Raw genomic sequence first — 16,428 nt, 5'->3', positions numbered from 1 at the left:
TACGGTAAAAGAAGTTTATAAATTACATTTAAAATCTAGAATCTTCTTACTAAATACATTATTTTTTTTTTAAAAAAAAAGCATTCACAATACGTACATTAACACTATACATCTACAATACTGATCTGTGAAACACTTCTGAGATTGGCTAGGATACATGACGATTTTGTTGTTGAGATAGCAGGAAATTAGGGATTTTAAAAGGAAACTTCTAAAATTACGGGATATTTTTACACATATAATGGTCCTTATATTTTCAAGGACCTCTCCTTTATTTATTTTTATTTGATGCATAAAATATTTCTGTACATTATTTGTTTTGGCAAATTACAAAAAGTTCACTCACAATTTTCTAAACCTATCTTAAAGCGAATTACTTAAAATTTGTTTTTAATATTAAAAATATAGATAGTTTAGTGACAATCAAAGAATGAACCAATTTAAGTAGAACAATCATTTAGATAAAATAATTTTATTAACTAATATTTGCAGTACTTCGCATCAGCTGTGTTGTTTAGAATCCAATCCAAATAGTGAGTCACATTGGTGTATACACCTGGGTACTCAGGGTCAGCACATCCCACTCCCCAGGATACAATACCTACGGAAGGAAAACAAATAACATAAAACTATAACATGATATTACTAAAACAAAATCTTATTCACACAATAACATATTGAAGCATATTTCGTTATTCATTTGATCTGTCTAAAATATATATCAATTGTAAGGGTAATGCGATTGATGAAACTTTATGCGATCGATGATACGAAATATTACGGTGTACAACCTATGGCTCTGGATTTATGGGTCATCGAAGTTGGGGTTTCGACTTCGTGAACGATTTCTTTATTGCATTTACAAACCATTCCAAAGTTTACTTTCGTTTGTCTTAAATTAAAATGTAATAATAGATTTGCTTAAAAAAATGAGTTTTCTCCCGAAAATTTTGGAAAATTTATTGCCAATTTGTAGTTACGTGTAACAATAAAACTGTTACAGCTAAATCCTCGTTTTTCACAACCGCATTATGCAAGGTATTTCTGTATAAGATGGGTAGAACGAGTGGAAAACATGTATAGGAATGCCTAGGTATATACAAATCTTGAGAATTCTCGTTAGAATACCTTCGGGAAAGAGATACTCAGGTAGGCCAAGAAGAAGATCGAGGATAATATTGCAAGGATCCCCACATTACAACACACGCACGTGTCAGCTCAGCACGTGCTAATGATTTTAAACAACCTAGCAGACAACAAGCCGACACGAAAGACACCTAGGAACACCGAAAGAAGACGGACCTCACGGAAGGACCCGAAGAGGACAAATAAAAAGGAGGACCACCGATTGACCGAGCATCAGTCGTCCAACTGATCAAATCACCTACACCGCCCTGAGGTCGCACTGGACTAGGGATACACCTACCTTTCCCGAGATCGCACTGGACTAGGGGTCCTTTCTACAATCAAACCTCGCGAAACTGCCTTGAGCTGAGGGGGCTATCCTTCAAGACTCACCAGAACCGGCAGGTGCCTTGAAGACTGCCTTGAGAGAAGGGGCACCGTGCAAAACACCTATTCTCCTCTTACTTGGACATTAATAAGAGAGAACACTATTTTACTCTTTGTAATCAAAGACGTTTTGTATTTAATAAATTTTATAATAAATTGGTGAAGGGGATAAATCTCGGTCCATTATTGACTCTACCAAAATCATTACAATATAAAGCAATATCTAATGGAGGTGGATAAAATACATCTTGGCTGGACTAGTTTTCTACAAGATAAAATTTGATGGCGGGATTTAGTTCCTGCTGCTTTAAACTATTGAGCTCCTCAACCAATAAGGTTAGCCAATAAGTTATTTCTGCATTTATATAATTATAGTGACGGAAGCATTGGATAAATTCATGATTTCTTAATTCATGAGAATAAGAGGAGGTCGCAGGGTCGATTTTCAAGTGCCCTTTTTATTTCACACATTTACACGGGTCAGGTTTTCATTGAGCACGTGAATCACAAATGTTGGTACAGGCCTTCTCATTTGGAATTACTCGGTCAAAATTCGTTGATTGGAATTTTTATGATACACCAAGCAAATGAATAAGTCCACCTGTAGTTTTGTGATGATCTTCGAACATAAGTTCACGAATTCTCACGATGTTTTCATCCGTTCGAGAAGTTGAATTTTTCTCTGAGACAGGTTAGTCTACAAGAGATAATTCATTATTTCTGAAGCTGGAAAATCATTTTAAATCTGTAGTTTCCTCAAAGTAGCTTCTTTGGAAGCTATTACAGCCATTAGAACTATTTTCCGTTCTGTTTACCTTACCGAAAACTCTATAATCGGACATTATTCTAATATTTTAACCATCATAAAAATCGACGAACAAGTGAGCGGCGCTGCATAAACACAAAGCTAGATCTTCACTCGAGTGATTCAGAAGGGTATTCCTAGTAGATACTCAGCTTCGGAAACATGTGTGTACTATAACGTCCACGTTCACCAGACAACGGTTTGGTGTTCCTACATTTTGTACAGAATATTCGAACTGATGCATAATTTTAAGAATAAGTAGAAAATTAAAAACCGATTTAAATATAATTTGTTATAAAGGCATAAACTAACGATTTATAGGTGATTCTATGAGACACTTACCGATTTGTTCTACAGTTATGGGTGATCGGATTACTTGTACTGTTAATGGTCCTCCGCTATCCCCCTAAAATATTGAAAACAATTATTATAGTAACATCTCTCACAAATAAAGTATCTTTAAAATACAAAATACTTACGTTAAATATAACATCTATTTACACTAAAACTGCCTTGATTGATAATTTTCTGAGAATTTTTAACAAACATAATCAGTGATTTTCTGAAATTCTCGAGACGAAAATATTACTATTTAGTAACAATTAATCAAAATGATTTAGAAAAATTTGAACGATTTAAGAATCTAAAGAAATCAAACACCAATACATAATCATCATCATCATAGGTATTCTGCCATTATTGGCAGGTCACTTGTTGCAGCTGAGAAGCTTCCATGCTCCATGGTCTTCCGCTAACCTCTAAGCCTTCATGTATGATTTTTCTGCTTCCATATCGTCCATTAATTGCAGTCTCCTTCGCCCCTTCTTTTTCTTGCCACCATACCCTCTAGCACGTCACTCATGATACAGTTCAAGCACGTCACTCATGATACAGTTCCTTCTTAGCCAATGTCCTAACCAGTTTCTCTTCCTCTTCTTAATAATATTTAAAATTGTTTTTCCCCTCACCATTTCTAACACCCACTTATTCTTTTCTGCTCGACCCAGCTAATTCCCTCCATTCTTCTCCACTACCACATTTCGAAAGCTTCCACTCGTTTTTCATTTTTACGTAATGTCCATGTTTCTGACCCATACAACACAATACTCCACACGAAGCACTTTGAGTTTTTTCTCAGCTCTTTAATCAAGGTTTCACAAAATAGTATTTTCTTCGTCCTAAAGGCTTCTTTTATCGTTCCTATGCTTGCTTTTATTTCAGGTTCACATTTCATAGTCATTACTAATAATACTACCCAGGTATCGAAAACTAGTCACCTGTTCTATTTTCTTCTTTCCTACTTCTATGTTTGACACCGATCCCTACGTTCCAAACACCATGGCTTTTGTCTTTCTAACATTTATTTTCATACCATACCCTTCACAGCCCTTCTTCAAATTTTCTAACATTTTATTGACTTTCTTTTCAGATTCTGCAACAAGCGCCATGTCATCTGCAAACTCTATACATCTAATCACTCTACTTCTTACTGAAATACAGTCTTCACTTCATAGGTTCCTTTTTTACTACTCTTCTAGATAGATGTTTAATAATGTAGGCGAGACACTGCATCCCTTTCGAACTCTCCTTCCAATTACACTCTCCTCTGTCATTTTCTCACCTATTCTAACACTTACTTATTGGTTCATATATAAGTTTCTTATGAGTCTACGGTCTTTCCAATACAGTGTTCCTATTTACAGTGCTCTTTATATTCAAAACACTTTAAAATGAACAATAACAATAAAAAATGTATTTTTATATGGGATCTAATAAAATTGAACTCCAATTTCCAACGGAATTAATTTATTTATTGTAAATTTAAATTTTTATTACATTTTCACTATTCAAAATTCTATTAAGATACATTGATACGATTACAGTATGAAATATTTATGGACTTATTAATTAGGTAAGGATTAGAAAGGACGGAAGTAAAATGAATATCTGCACTTGCTGAAAACTGAACAATGATGTAAAATCAAATAGCCAGCTTGTAATACATGCGGACCAGGACAAAATAAAAACCACATTTGATGGCCATTTTCGATCACCCCTTCCCCGGAAGAACTGTTCATTGAGTATGGATGAGTCATACTTGTAAATCTTCGTTATTTATTCTTGTTTTATTTGTCTAGGCAAATTGGGGCATAACTACGAACGTTTGAAAGTAATTCTATGAGATCTCCATTTATCTGAAATCGGGCACACCAGGTCCACGTCTCATATAGCCTCGCTGCTGAACGGAACGATAAACTCAAAATCAACTCAACTCAACTTTTCAGAAATGGACTTCGTAACCAAACGTTTAAAGAAAAAATACAGTTAAGAATGGAATATTCAGGTATATTATGATATTCAGCTGCACTCTAACAGCCCTTTCTCATTTGGCGGCGAATTGTCGCGCAGGGTAGAAAGACATTGCAAGTAATGGAGCTTTTCATATATGCGCGGCGGTCGCCGCAAATTTTCGCGGCGAGGAAAAACAGCCGCCTCTCCCTGCTAGAAAGCGGCGTGGCAGATTGCCGCGTATAGCGAAGCGAGACAATACAAGCAATGGAGCTCTTTACATATAGGCGGCGATCTGCCGCTTCCGTGTTGCGGGAGGTAGCAAGAGTTGCCAGGAAAGAGTAGAAAGTCGTTGCGATAATATAGATGTGCGTGTGTTTCACGTTTATATATATGTGTGTGTTGAGTGTGTTTGTGTATGTGGTTATGTTCTAGCTTAGAACACCTGGAGTGCTTTTAACCAAACTTGTTACATACAATATATGGGAAAAGATAATATGGAAAAAAAAAATCGAAAACGACCGATACTACCGAAGTGTCGAATCCATACGTCGTTGATTAAAAAGAGTCCAAATCAATACAAATCATTATTTTTTATTTAATAGAAGATTGAGATTATGTGCGGGCAGTGCTGGGCAAACAAGCTTGTAATTCTATAAATTTCTTGTGCTTCAAAATTGATATATACACTGTCAAATATTTCAACAATATTGCATATTTTACAGTCTTTTGCTATATCTTTATGTACTATTTTGCTATATATATTTTGTTACATAAAAATTCATAATCCGGATTTTAGTAATAATACTGTACCTTAGCATCACCTTGATTATGTGATATTTGATAAATATACCGTATCTTATATATTTTATAACTCTTAACACTTCTATGAGTGTAATTCCTTTAATAGTCCCTTGAATTCAAGGACTAGAGCAGTGCTTTAAAGAGACTCGAGTCAATAGTCGGAACGCTTAAAACAAACGAATAAACCCGAAATACTATAATAATAATAATAATAATAATAATAATAATAATAATAATAATAATAATAATAATAATACCTACAGACAAGCCTTGGGCTCAGTGGTTGAGTGTTGACTTGGGATTCTGGGATAGATCTCAAACACAGACTGTTTTTAGACTTTATCCTGGGTTTCCCAGTCACAATAGTTGAATATCGGGAAGGTATTTTAAATATCCAAACCTGGCCGTTATTTTGCTCAAGCCTATCAATTGTGAAAACAGTATAGAAAAATATCCTTCAAGATACCACTTCTCTAAAAAAGGGTAAACGTGTCTTTTTTTTTGGGGGGGGGGCTTTCTGTCTGGCTTAACAAGGCGAGTAGAAGACACTTTTTGCGTTTCTTCATTGCAACCACCACAACATAAGAGTCACATGGTTTTGTTTCTTCAGTTGAACAGCAAACCTGCTCGCATATTTTTCATTCGCGGCAAAACGCCGCGTAATATAAGAGGGTACACTTCTCACGCGGCAAACTGCCGCGAGCAGCGACGGCAAATCGCCGCCTCAATGTGAAAAAAGCGTTAATGTTAACCACAAAATTAAAAACAAATCTTGATTATCCGCGTTCTGGTGAAGTATATAAGCCATTTGACCGTCATTGACTTAGATTATAATGTTTGATACGTTATCGATTGTTATGTTATACTAACTTTTATAGATTATAATCAAAGCTATAGTTTTATATTTATATTTTATTTTTCTGACTCTATCGTGGCAGAGAATCTAATTAAGACATATTGAACAAACTAATATAATTTATTACAAATCTTTTCGCTTTCATTTAATACACGATAGAGGGTAAAGTTCCATAAATTAAGAAGCATCCCTCGTGGCTATATGATTAACGTATGCGCCTTCGGCGTGGGAAACCCGGGTTCGGAACCCACGTTAAGCTGTAGACTACGTCCGGATTCACGTACCACATAGCCCCAGATCTGTTTCACACACACACCCATATGTGCAAAGAAAACTTAATATTGTTTAGCAACCGACTCATTCTATCAGTTGGTGGCTCGCACGGTTCTTCTGGAACATTTCCAGCACCGATGTTGCATTTGAAGGAGTTATAGTGATTGTGAGATGCTTTGTAGCTGCACTAATCTCCACAACTCTTAATCCACGCAAATTCAATGATTTAAGAAATTGACGAAATGTACCAGAAACTACAATGTCTATATTGAGCATTGATCAACAACAGGCACGTATTTAGGAATTTATTTCGTCAGAGATCCAAAGCTTTTTTGTGGTGTTCAAATTCAGTATGGGAATAAAGTACAATAAAATTTGTAAAACCAACCCTAAAATGAGAGTAAATTTACAGAAATGTCGGGATTTTCAGAGGTCAGGACTCGAAGTAAACACTCCTTCGAACGTCCCTGGTCAACAGCAAAGGTCTAATCTAGTTACATAACAGTGATATGAGTAAACAGCACTGCAAAAGTTACATGTATTGCGATGTAAAACACTGTCCTGTCTATCACTTGTCAAACCTTGCCCACTGGTTTTTACGTTTTCCATTATCGAAAAGTGTTCTTGTACTTGTAGACACGTCTTTCTACAAGCGGCACCGATTTCTGTTTAGCTTTGAGAGTGGGGCGGAGTGAGGGACTGCCTTCAGGTGTGTTTTTTTACATTCCCGCAAAGATATTCATATATTCAAGCGAAGATGGAAGCATATATATATATATATAATGTCCAGATTTTGGGGGTTCAAGCAAACTTTAGAGAAAGCCGGGCCTCTTGGCCTCCTAGAAACGGCGCCCACGTCTTGATTCACTCGAGCTTTACGGAATTTAGAATAATAACAAACGTTCTTATTAATTTTAGACACAAAACGAACGTTTCTATAATGAGGGAATACATGTGACATGGATTTCTGTTTCTTTGTAAGGCCGCTTAATTACGATTCACTAATTCTAAAAACTATTCAAATTTCATTTTGACTTGAATCCAGAGCATGATTTTGTTTCTCTCAACCATATCGTGAAGAGTGACATAAAGTACTTGATGCCTTATTGAAACTTTTAGAATATCCGTTGTTTACACCCTTAAAAATTGATGAACTATATGAAGTAGTTCAATCCGATATAAGAATTTTGGTACCCGTAGGTTTACTTATTACTCAGTAGCGGGTTGCGAACCATAGGTTAAGACTCGCTGTGATATACTTGTAAGGTCTATATTAATTTGTCATTTAAATATACAGGTACTGCAGATGAACTATACCCAGCGCAAAGGAGTCTGCCAAGGAAACTAGTAAATCAAATTGAAATTCTACTTTAAAATTACACACGTGCCTTCATTCATATCAAATGATTTCACTAACATTTATGTAACTAATTAATACATCTTTATGAGTATTCTTTGAAAACAGTTGAATGATACGTATGTGAAAAGGATAAAATTATATTGGAGCTATATTTAAGGGAATCCATTACGTAAAATATAGTATAATGATTGACAAATGACAAAATAGCTAGAAATTATAAATTTATGTATTATGTATAAACGACAATTTCACTGACAATTGTCTAAAGGTAATGCCGAGAATTAAACTGGCAACGCTGATTTTGAATAGAGATGCAGAAGCCTTTGTAATGGCATCCAAACTGCGAAATCGACAATTTTTTTAAAGTTACGACTTATTGTCGTTACCATGAAACCAGTTCTAAACCTTCCACTTCTGATATCCGAGAAAAGTCTGAATTGAATCTCTTATCGTAAACTTGGAAATATCGAGTTGTCAGTTAGAACTAATGCATTGAAAGAATCAGTGGTGCCTGTAATTTTAAAAAAGACGTGGTTTCATTTTTATAATCACATAATCATTCTGTGATACAGTTGAGAATAGAAACATAAATTTCAACAGTCAAAAAATTATTCTGTGATACAGTTGAGAATTGAAACATAAATTTCAACAGTCAAAAAATTATTCTGTTTGTTTTATTGATATTTTAGTGTTTTTATATTCACGCTATTACGGACGAAAATTCGAAACTAATTTCTTTTACTATTTCACTAGTGCATATTGTAAAAATAAATCATATTGTGTGCATTAAAGAAAAACGAAACGTAAATTTATAACAGATCGAAACTTCCTTTACAGTAGATTCAAAATGAGAATTCATTTAAAATAATTGAAACGCATGGACATACAGTATGCCTTTTAAATTCTCGGACTGATTTCTTTTACCGCTTTTCTACCAACGCTATTTGTGGGACAACGATTGAATTACGTATTACTATGGCTACTTAACAGGGCGCAAATCGGCAGTAATTCAGTGTAATTGCAGTAGTTTAGAAGACAAGAATTGTGATCCACATCACTGTTGGTAGTCTGTATTAGAGTGTGAAATGGATAAGAAGACTCACTGTAAATAAGGAGCACTAGATGATCTAATAAGATGCATTCGTCGAGTTCGTCCTGACCTGTACCTCACTCGGAATGTTCTCCTCCTCCACGACATCGCTCCAGCTCATTCGACAACGACTAAACAGTCTTTGGTTCAAAAACAAATTATAAGTTTGCAGCATCCCCTTGCCCTCCAGACTTGTCTCCACCCGATTATTTTCTGTTCTCCTAACTGAAGTTGCAACTAAAGAGTAAAAAATTCAATACCATCAAGGAGATCCGAATAGTTGTGACTGTCATGCTGAATAGAATTGACGCAGAAGTTTTCCAAGCCCCGAAAATATTGGAAATACGTGCTTAGCAGTGTGTTGCTTCAAATAGAGCCTGTTTGGAATCAACAAACTGGAAAAATTATACCAGCTACCTTATTTTTCTTTAAATGACCTTAGTTCGGGAACTTATGAACCACACTGTATAAAATAAGTTTATTTTTAAATTTTGTACAATGTTAACATTTTATGTCGGAGTAGGGTCGGTCAACACCTTTCGGTGTAGAGGCGCCAAAAAAAAAAAAAAAAAGATTTTGTCCCGTGTTTTTTATTCAAAAATCTCAATGAAACCGATTCAGCAACGAGCTCACATGATTTAACAATACGTTACCTAAATGGGTTCAAGGGCGCCCATCAGGGGGGGGGGGCAAGGTGGGGCGATCGCCCCCCCCCCTTAGAAGAAATTGCACTTGGGAATATTGAAAACCCAATAGAATTTTTACATTAGTTACAGCAAAATTTGAAACTATATTTTAAACTTCGCTTATACTTCCCCCCCTTGGAAACCACAACATGGGCGCCCTTGAATGGGTTGTAACTAAAATATTATTACAGAAAATGATGTTACTGCAACATTCATAATTTAACTATTACAGAATTAAACAATTAAGATGCAACAATATAAAAGCATAGAAACCACGTCAAAATTAGTTTATGTATATGCTACTAGAATTTGCAACATGACTTGAGAATTATTAATTTTGGGATTGATTTATGTGTAGATATTCACTAGAGACATAGCAAATAAATGTTCATCTTGTTTGTACCTACAAGTACAACTAGAGTCTACACAAAAACATGTTGTTTTTCGTAAGTAAATCATATTTTAGAATAACTGCATGGAATCTTTGTAGTAACTAGTTGGTTTTGCACATATAGGCTATACATATTAATACATAGTGTAAGCTTTTGGAATTATAAATATTTCGTTCAGAGGATGATAAAGACAATATCGCTGTTAGATTATAGTTGTTACAATGACGATTTTAAACTTTAAGTTTTCGTCTCGTTTTACTAACGGAGTTACGACATTTTATCGACAAACCATTTTTTATGTCAGGTTCCACTATATATTTCAAGGTTTGAAATACAATTTTAATTTATATGTTTTAAGAATTATGAGCGAATGCCAGTAATTTTTTTTTCAGAGTAGGCAGCCCTAAATAGAATCTGAAATGCAATAAATTATTAAATGGAATTTTAACAGGCAAGTTGGTAGTGAGTACAAGCATTTTTAACAGTCCTAAATCCATTTCTATACGTTCAAGAAATATTTATAGAACATATCGAAATTCACAACAACTTGGAGTTGTGTTTTGATTAGTTCACAGTATCTGAGATTAGTTCACAGTAGCTTCTGTAATTAGTTTACAATATCTTCTATAATTAGTTTACAATATCTTTCGTGATTAGTTCACAGCATCTTCTGTTCCTGACATCAGTGTGTTACGATCGACCGATATGATTTGAGACGGTGTTGACAGACGGAGAGTAAGACGATAAATTACTCTAAGACATAAGGTAAGAGTGCCCGTTAGATGATAAAACGCGACCTGTTGGATTATCTCTCTGAATGTTAAGTTACATAGTTGAGTTGCTTTGTAAAGAGTATGTGGGAAATTAGTACGTCTAATTTTTTTTGGCACAATTTTATGAAAATATTTTAAAATTAGCTTAATAGCAGAATAAATCATTTTATGACTAATAATCCTAGACAGACGGTATGAGTATGTTTTAGAAAGAAAAAGTACGTAATATTCCCTTGTATCGAATATCTTGTTATACATACGACTAGGTATATTTATATGGTTTACTCATCAATTTATTTACTTGGTTCTCAAGCGAAAATAAGTGGATTAATAATCATATTTCATACCGTGCAAGTTCCAGTGCTATCTGCTGCTGCACAGAAATTATCATCTTCGATTTCTTGTAGAGTGTATTTGGTTCTGTTGACACATGCCTCTCTGGTCATCGTCCTCACTTTACCCTCCATAAGAACTGCTCCGAATTTTCCTTTATCAGAAACTCTGCCCCAGCTCGCCACGTGTAAATGGTGTCGGCCATGTTTGTATATACCTATAAGACAAGCAAACTATATTTTATTTTTATAATATTTTTTTTTACAGAAAGACATATTGATTGTCGTAATTCTACAATAATGTTAACACATAATTTAAAAGAAAATGCGCAAAGACGAAACATAATCAAACGATCTAAGAAAATCGAAAAAATCCAATTTTTATAGTACAAATAGATAAGTTATTCCTGGCCAATTATAACTGGTCAATAGCATGCACATATTAGGATGAGAGTAGTGCTAAAATACGCCCGATCAAGTCTATCATTATTACACTATATGTGAATAATGCACACACTTCCGCTGAAAGTTTTCGGACATCCTGGGTTCGACTAATCCAGCCATGTGCAACTGCCGGCCGCCGGGTCAGTCCCGGCCCACTGAACTCCATTAATTCTTCCGCCTGATTCCTTTATTCAAAACATGATTCTTACATAATCTTAAACTGAATTGAAAATATTTCCTGATAATTGATGTTCTCCTTTGGAAAATATAATTTGCGTTAGAATATCCAGTGTACCACTTAACATTGAGAGACTAGTTCAGAAAATAGATAATCAAATTTTCCACTAAAATGAAAAATCAAATTTTCCACTAGTGCGTTTGATAGTTTTTGTGTTCTTGATATTAGTGCACGCTGAACCATTTTCTACATTGAATATGACCATTCGATTGTTATAAAAATGTTCTTCATTGATTCAAAGGCCCTCGACTTCAGTATGTCCTCTGTGATTGGTCAATACCCTCTTCCAACTTGCACATACCTGAAATAAGCATCTACTGAGGAAATATCATTTTGGCACGAGGACTTGGCTGCCGTGTGCCAGAGGTACTCCTGTCTAAAACATAACCTTTTGCGAAAGTGAATTACGGTCTGAGAGATATTGCAGATTATGTATCTAATTATAATTATTAAAATGGGCACAAAAGGGCAATTTGTAATAATGTTACATAGTATTAAGAAAAATATGGAAAGTGAGGTAACATAATAGTTTTATTTGAGAGATATAGATACACGGAGTCAGTGCAGTGACAGGAAATCGGAAGGAAAACAAGTTTTCCATCTTTGCTAACGTTTTAGAAGCCAAAAGTCATATTTTGAAACATGTTTTATAATGGTTTAGAATGCCCAATTTCTGCTAGGTGTAATAGCAACGACAAGTACTTACATATACATTCTCACTGGACAATTCTTCACGTAAGACCGTGCAAACATTTTTCAAAATATTTTACTTTTGCTTTTTTAAACGTTAATATATTGACAAAGCCCGAGGCGCAGATCAAAAGTATGTGCAATTTTGTTCTAAAGTCCACATATTTTGTTATTTCAGAAAAGCAAATGCAGCGTCGGATACCGCCATTCTCCGTCTCTAAGTAATGCAGGGTTTGTTTACTACGTGGCAGCAGTTGAGTCACAGTGCCTGAACGAGTAAGACGTGATAACCCTGGGACATGCAATTTTCGGTTGAAAAGCAACGGGTAATTGTGAAATTCCTCACCGCATATGGACGTTGTGCAGCCGATATTCATCGCTAATTGGAAGGTGTGTGTAGTGATAGTGCTCTTGCAGGAAACATTGTTAGGAAGTGAGTGCGTGAGTTCAAAGCAGGGCGAACGATTGTGAAAGATAAGCAGTAGGGATGGCCAAAATTTTCCGGAATCCGGATTCCGGAAATTTTGTTTTCCGGAATCGGAAAATTTACTTTCCGGAATTCGAAAAAAATCCGGAATTCGGAAAAATTCCGGAATTCAGAAAAAATCCGGAATTCGGAAAAATCCCGGAATTCGGAAAAATTCCGAAATTCAGAGAAAATCCGGAATTCGGAAAAAATCCGGATTTCAGAAAAATTCCGGATTTCAGAAAAAATTCCGGAATTCGGAAAAATTCCGGAATTCAGATAAATTCCGACATTCGGAAAAAATCCGGAATTTAGAAAAAAATCGGAATTTTTCCGATTTTACTCTCTGGATTCCGGAAAGTAAAAATTCTGGAATTGGCCATCCCTAGCTAGTAGCTGTTAAAAGAGAAACACAATAATGAATATATATACTGTATTAGTTTCTTATAGTTGGATATGTCTTTATCACTTACGTAGACAATTGCTACTGCAGTTATTTACTGCTTTATGAGGAAGGTCTTATTTTCACACACAAAAAAGTCGCCGGTATGTCTCAAACATTATCGTGTTCCCACCTGCAGCTGCTCCAAAGCACTGCAAACTACTTTTTAACCAGGCGAAAGGCAGTGAAGGAAAAGAAATCTCAACAAATATTCTAATAACATTCGCTTATTGTCAACATACCTACAGTGAGCACAGAAAGTGCTCGTACACCATGCATACTTTATATTGAAAACAGCTAGCATGAGAACGGGAGGTGGAAAATATATATATAACCAGAATTAAGACGACACATTCATACATTTTATTTCTATATACAAGAAAAAGGCCAAACAAAGACAATCACTGTTTTGCTCAGAAGAAAAGAGAGAATTCCTTTTTTGTAAACGCAAAAAGTCACCGTACACTTATGATTGAATTAATGCTTATAAAGTATATTACGTTATTTAATATTTTGTGGGATTACCCTGTGCGTTAATGATTGTCTGTAGTCTTCGTGGCATTGATTTCACCTGTAGTAGTTCGTAGTTCTGTAGCTTCGGGACTATAGAAGTCAGTGGAGAGCTTTTGTGAACGCGGCATTGAACCTCCGGGTTCCATAGGCCATAGAGTTAGTTAGTTAGTTAGTAGCTTCGGGACTGATTATGTCCCATTCTTCTTGAATAGCTTTTCTCAGGCCTTCTTTAGTAGAGAAGCTGTGCCTTCTGATTCTTGTCTCCAGAACAGACCATAGATGTTCTATGGGGTTCATGTCTGGGGATTGGGGAGGTGTGCGAAGCTGTTTCAAGGATAGAGTAGCCACAATCGAGTATTTTCCGCTGTATGTTTGGAGTTGTTGCCTTGCTGAACAATAAATTGTTTTCTGCGCACTAGTATGGAGATGTTCCTTTAATATGTTAATATACACTTCGTGGATCATCACTCCATCGATAAAGTGGAGACGACCCACTCTTGAGGCACTCATACAACCCCAGACGAGCACGGACCCTCCTCCGTGTCTTACTTTAGGGACGAGATTTTGAGGATTCATCTCTGTATTCACCTTGCGTCATACCATACGCCTCCCATTGGATTCGATAAGATTAAATTTACTTTCGTCCGAAAATATGACCCTATTCCAGAAAGAAGCCTGATCCCTTATCTTTATACTCTTTTTCAAACTTTAGTCTCTTTATACGATTTGTCTTGTTCACCCATAACATTTTCCTGGCTATCCGACCATGATACTCTGCAAATATTCCGCACTGTACTGGCTGATACTTTAACACCGCGTGTTTCCAGATCCGTTGCCAATTGCACAGCACTACTTTTCGGAACCTTTTTTCTTTCCCTAATAATGTAACGTTTATCTTGTTCACTCAACACTCTTGGTCTTCCAGTTTTTTTTTTTTTTTTTTTTCGCACAGTGATAGAAACATTATACATCGCAATTATTGTTTGTACTGTTGAACGAGGTCTGTCTGCAAGGTTTGCTATCTTTCTCAAAGATTTACCTTTCTTATGCAATTTAATAATTACTTTTCTTGTCTCCTCATTTGTTTCTGTTCGGTTGCTTCCCATTTTGACAGCCCACCGTGCAGTTTTTTCACTCCTATTCACAACTAAACTCATTCTGTTATTCGTCATGCTATACAGAGGTGTATAATCAGGTGAATACTAGTGAACCCCAGTTGTGGTATCTTTGTTTTGTATTCGTACGTCAGGTGTACGATCTCTTTTCGCGTCTACTCTATACACTTTCTACGGAATTTATTTACTTTCTGACCATTAAACTTGTCTTCGTGGTTCTTTATTGATATATTCATAAAGCTTAGTTTTCAGTATTCATATTGTGAGTGTTATTACACTTCTTAAATTTTCTGTTTCTTTTTCGCAGGCATTCTCGTTTCAATAGCATAGGTGTACGAACACTTTCTGCGCTCACTGTATGTACAGTAAATACAAATATATAATTTTTGACTTTACGAAGTATACAATGTAATTGTTCAATAATTAACATAAGCAGGCATTCATTAATTTATATTAATATAATAATTAATAAAACTAATAAGCGGGTGATTGATGACTCAGTGGTAGAGTTTTCATCTATGGTATTCTAACCCAGGACATGTGGGTTTTCGATTTCTAATTTTGTGTTCGAAAATTTTTCCAGTGGTAGGCCTACTCTTGGTTCCCTTTCTTATATTTGTTCCATCATCACTCATTAACGAATTTAGTTTATCAAAACTCTATAGCCATATATTCATTCTGTCCGTCAGTGAAACAAACAGTCTCAAGAACTATCTGATGGATTACCATCAATTTTGGCCACGATGTACAGAGTCAATAGTTAAGAATCGAGTTCCCTGATGAATGTAATATTCAAACCGGAAACGGTACAAATCAACCATTTCCGGTTTTAACGTTAATCATTATATAGTAAATATGGTAATAGATAGCGAGAAACGGTTTCCAGTAATCGACATATATAACATTCATGTAGATAGAATGTTACCCAATTTGTGCATCTGCTGAAAATAATGAGCTTAGGTATTTAGAGAGCATTTTCCGCTTTAGAAAATGTGTGCTTGGTAAAGAATGTAGAGAATTAGCTGAGTCAGGCACGTAGCTAGAATATGGTAATAGGAAGGGGGGGGTCTGTCACGAAATACTGTGGTTATTTACCAGGGGCTCAATCATTCTAAACTATTTTATTGGCAACATATAGGCCTATTGGTTCGCTTAGCCAAGATTTCTAATGGAGGGATGATATGTAATACTGTGGTTACACACCAGAGGCTCGATCAATCTAAATATTTTACTGACAACATACCCATATTGATTGGTTAGGACAATAAAATGAGGATATATTAGTAAGTATTTTAATAAGAAGCTATGAAGAAATCTCGAGTAAAAAATTATAAAAAGTATTGAAAAA

General features: G+C 35.4%; 1 protein-coding gene across 6 annotated transcripts in view; it reads right to left on the bottom strand.

The window, feature by feature from the left end:
* Positions 1 to 456: 456 nt before the first annotated feature.
* The window catches only part of LOC145686443 (coagulation factor IX-like), a 237,622-nt gene continuing 221,650 nt past the window's right edge, over positions 457 to 16,428 (bottom strand). For all 6 annotated transcript variants that reach the window (XM_081759747.1, XM_081759749.1, XM_081759748.1 and 3 more), the window contains 3 exons: positions 11,188 to 11,390; positions 2,660 to 2,723; positions 457 to 601 (listed from right to left, as the gene is read on the bottom strand). In XM_081759747.1, the coding sequence (XP_081615873.1) occupies positions 480 to 601; positions 2,660 to 2,723; positions 11,188 to 11,390 (389 nt within the window). In that variant the 3' untranslated portion in view covers positions 457 to 479. The remainder of the gene's footprint in view (positions 602 to 2,659; positions 2,724 to 11,187; positions 11,391 to 16,428) is intronic.

This window comes from Thermobia domestica, chromosome 5 (genome assembly GCF_964235325.1).
Source record: "Thermobia domestica chromosome 5, izTheDome1.hap1.1, whole genome shotgun sequence".
Classification (NCBI taxonomy): Eukaryota; Metazoa; Arthropoda; class Insecta; order Zygentoma; family Lepismatidae; genus Thermobia; species Thermobia domestica.
The sequence above is the reverse complement of the archived record's forward strand: the minus strand, read 5'-3'. Positions and strand labels throughout refer to the sequence as shown.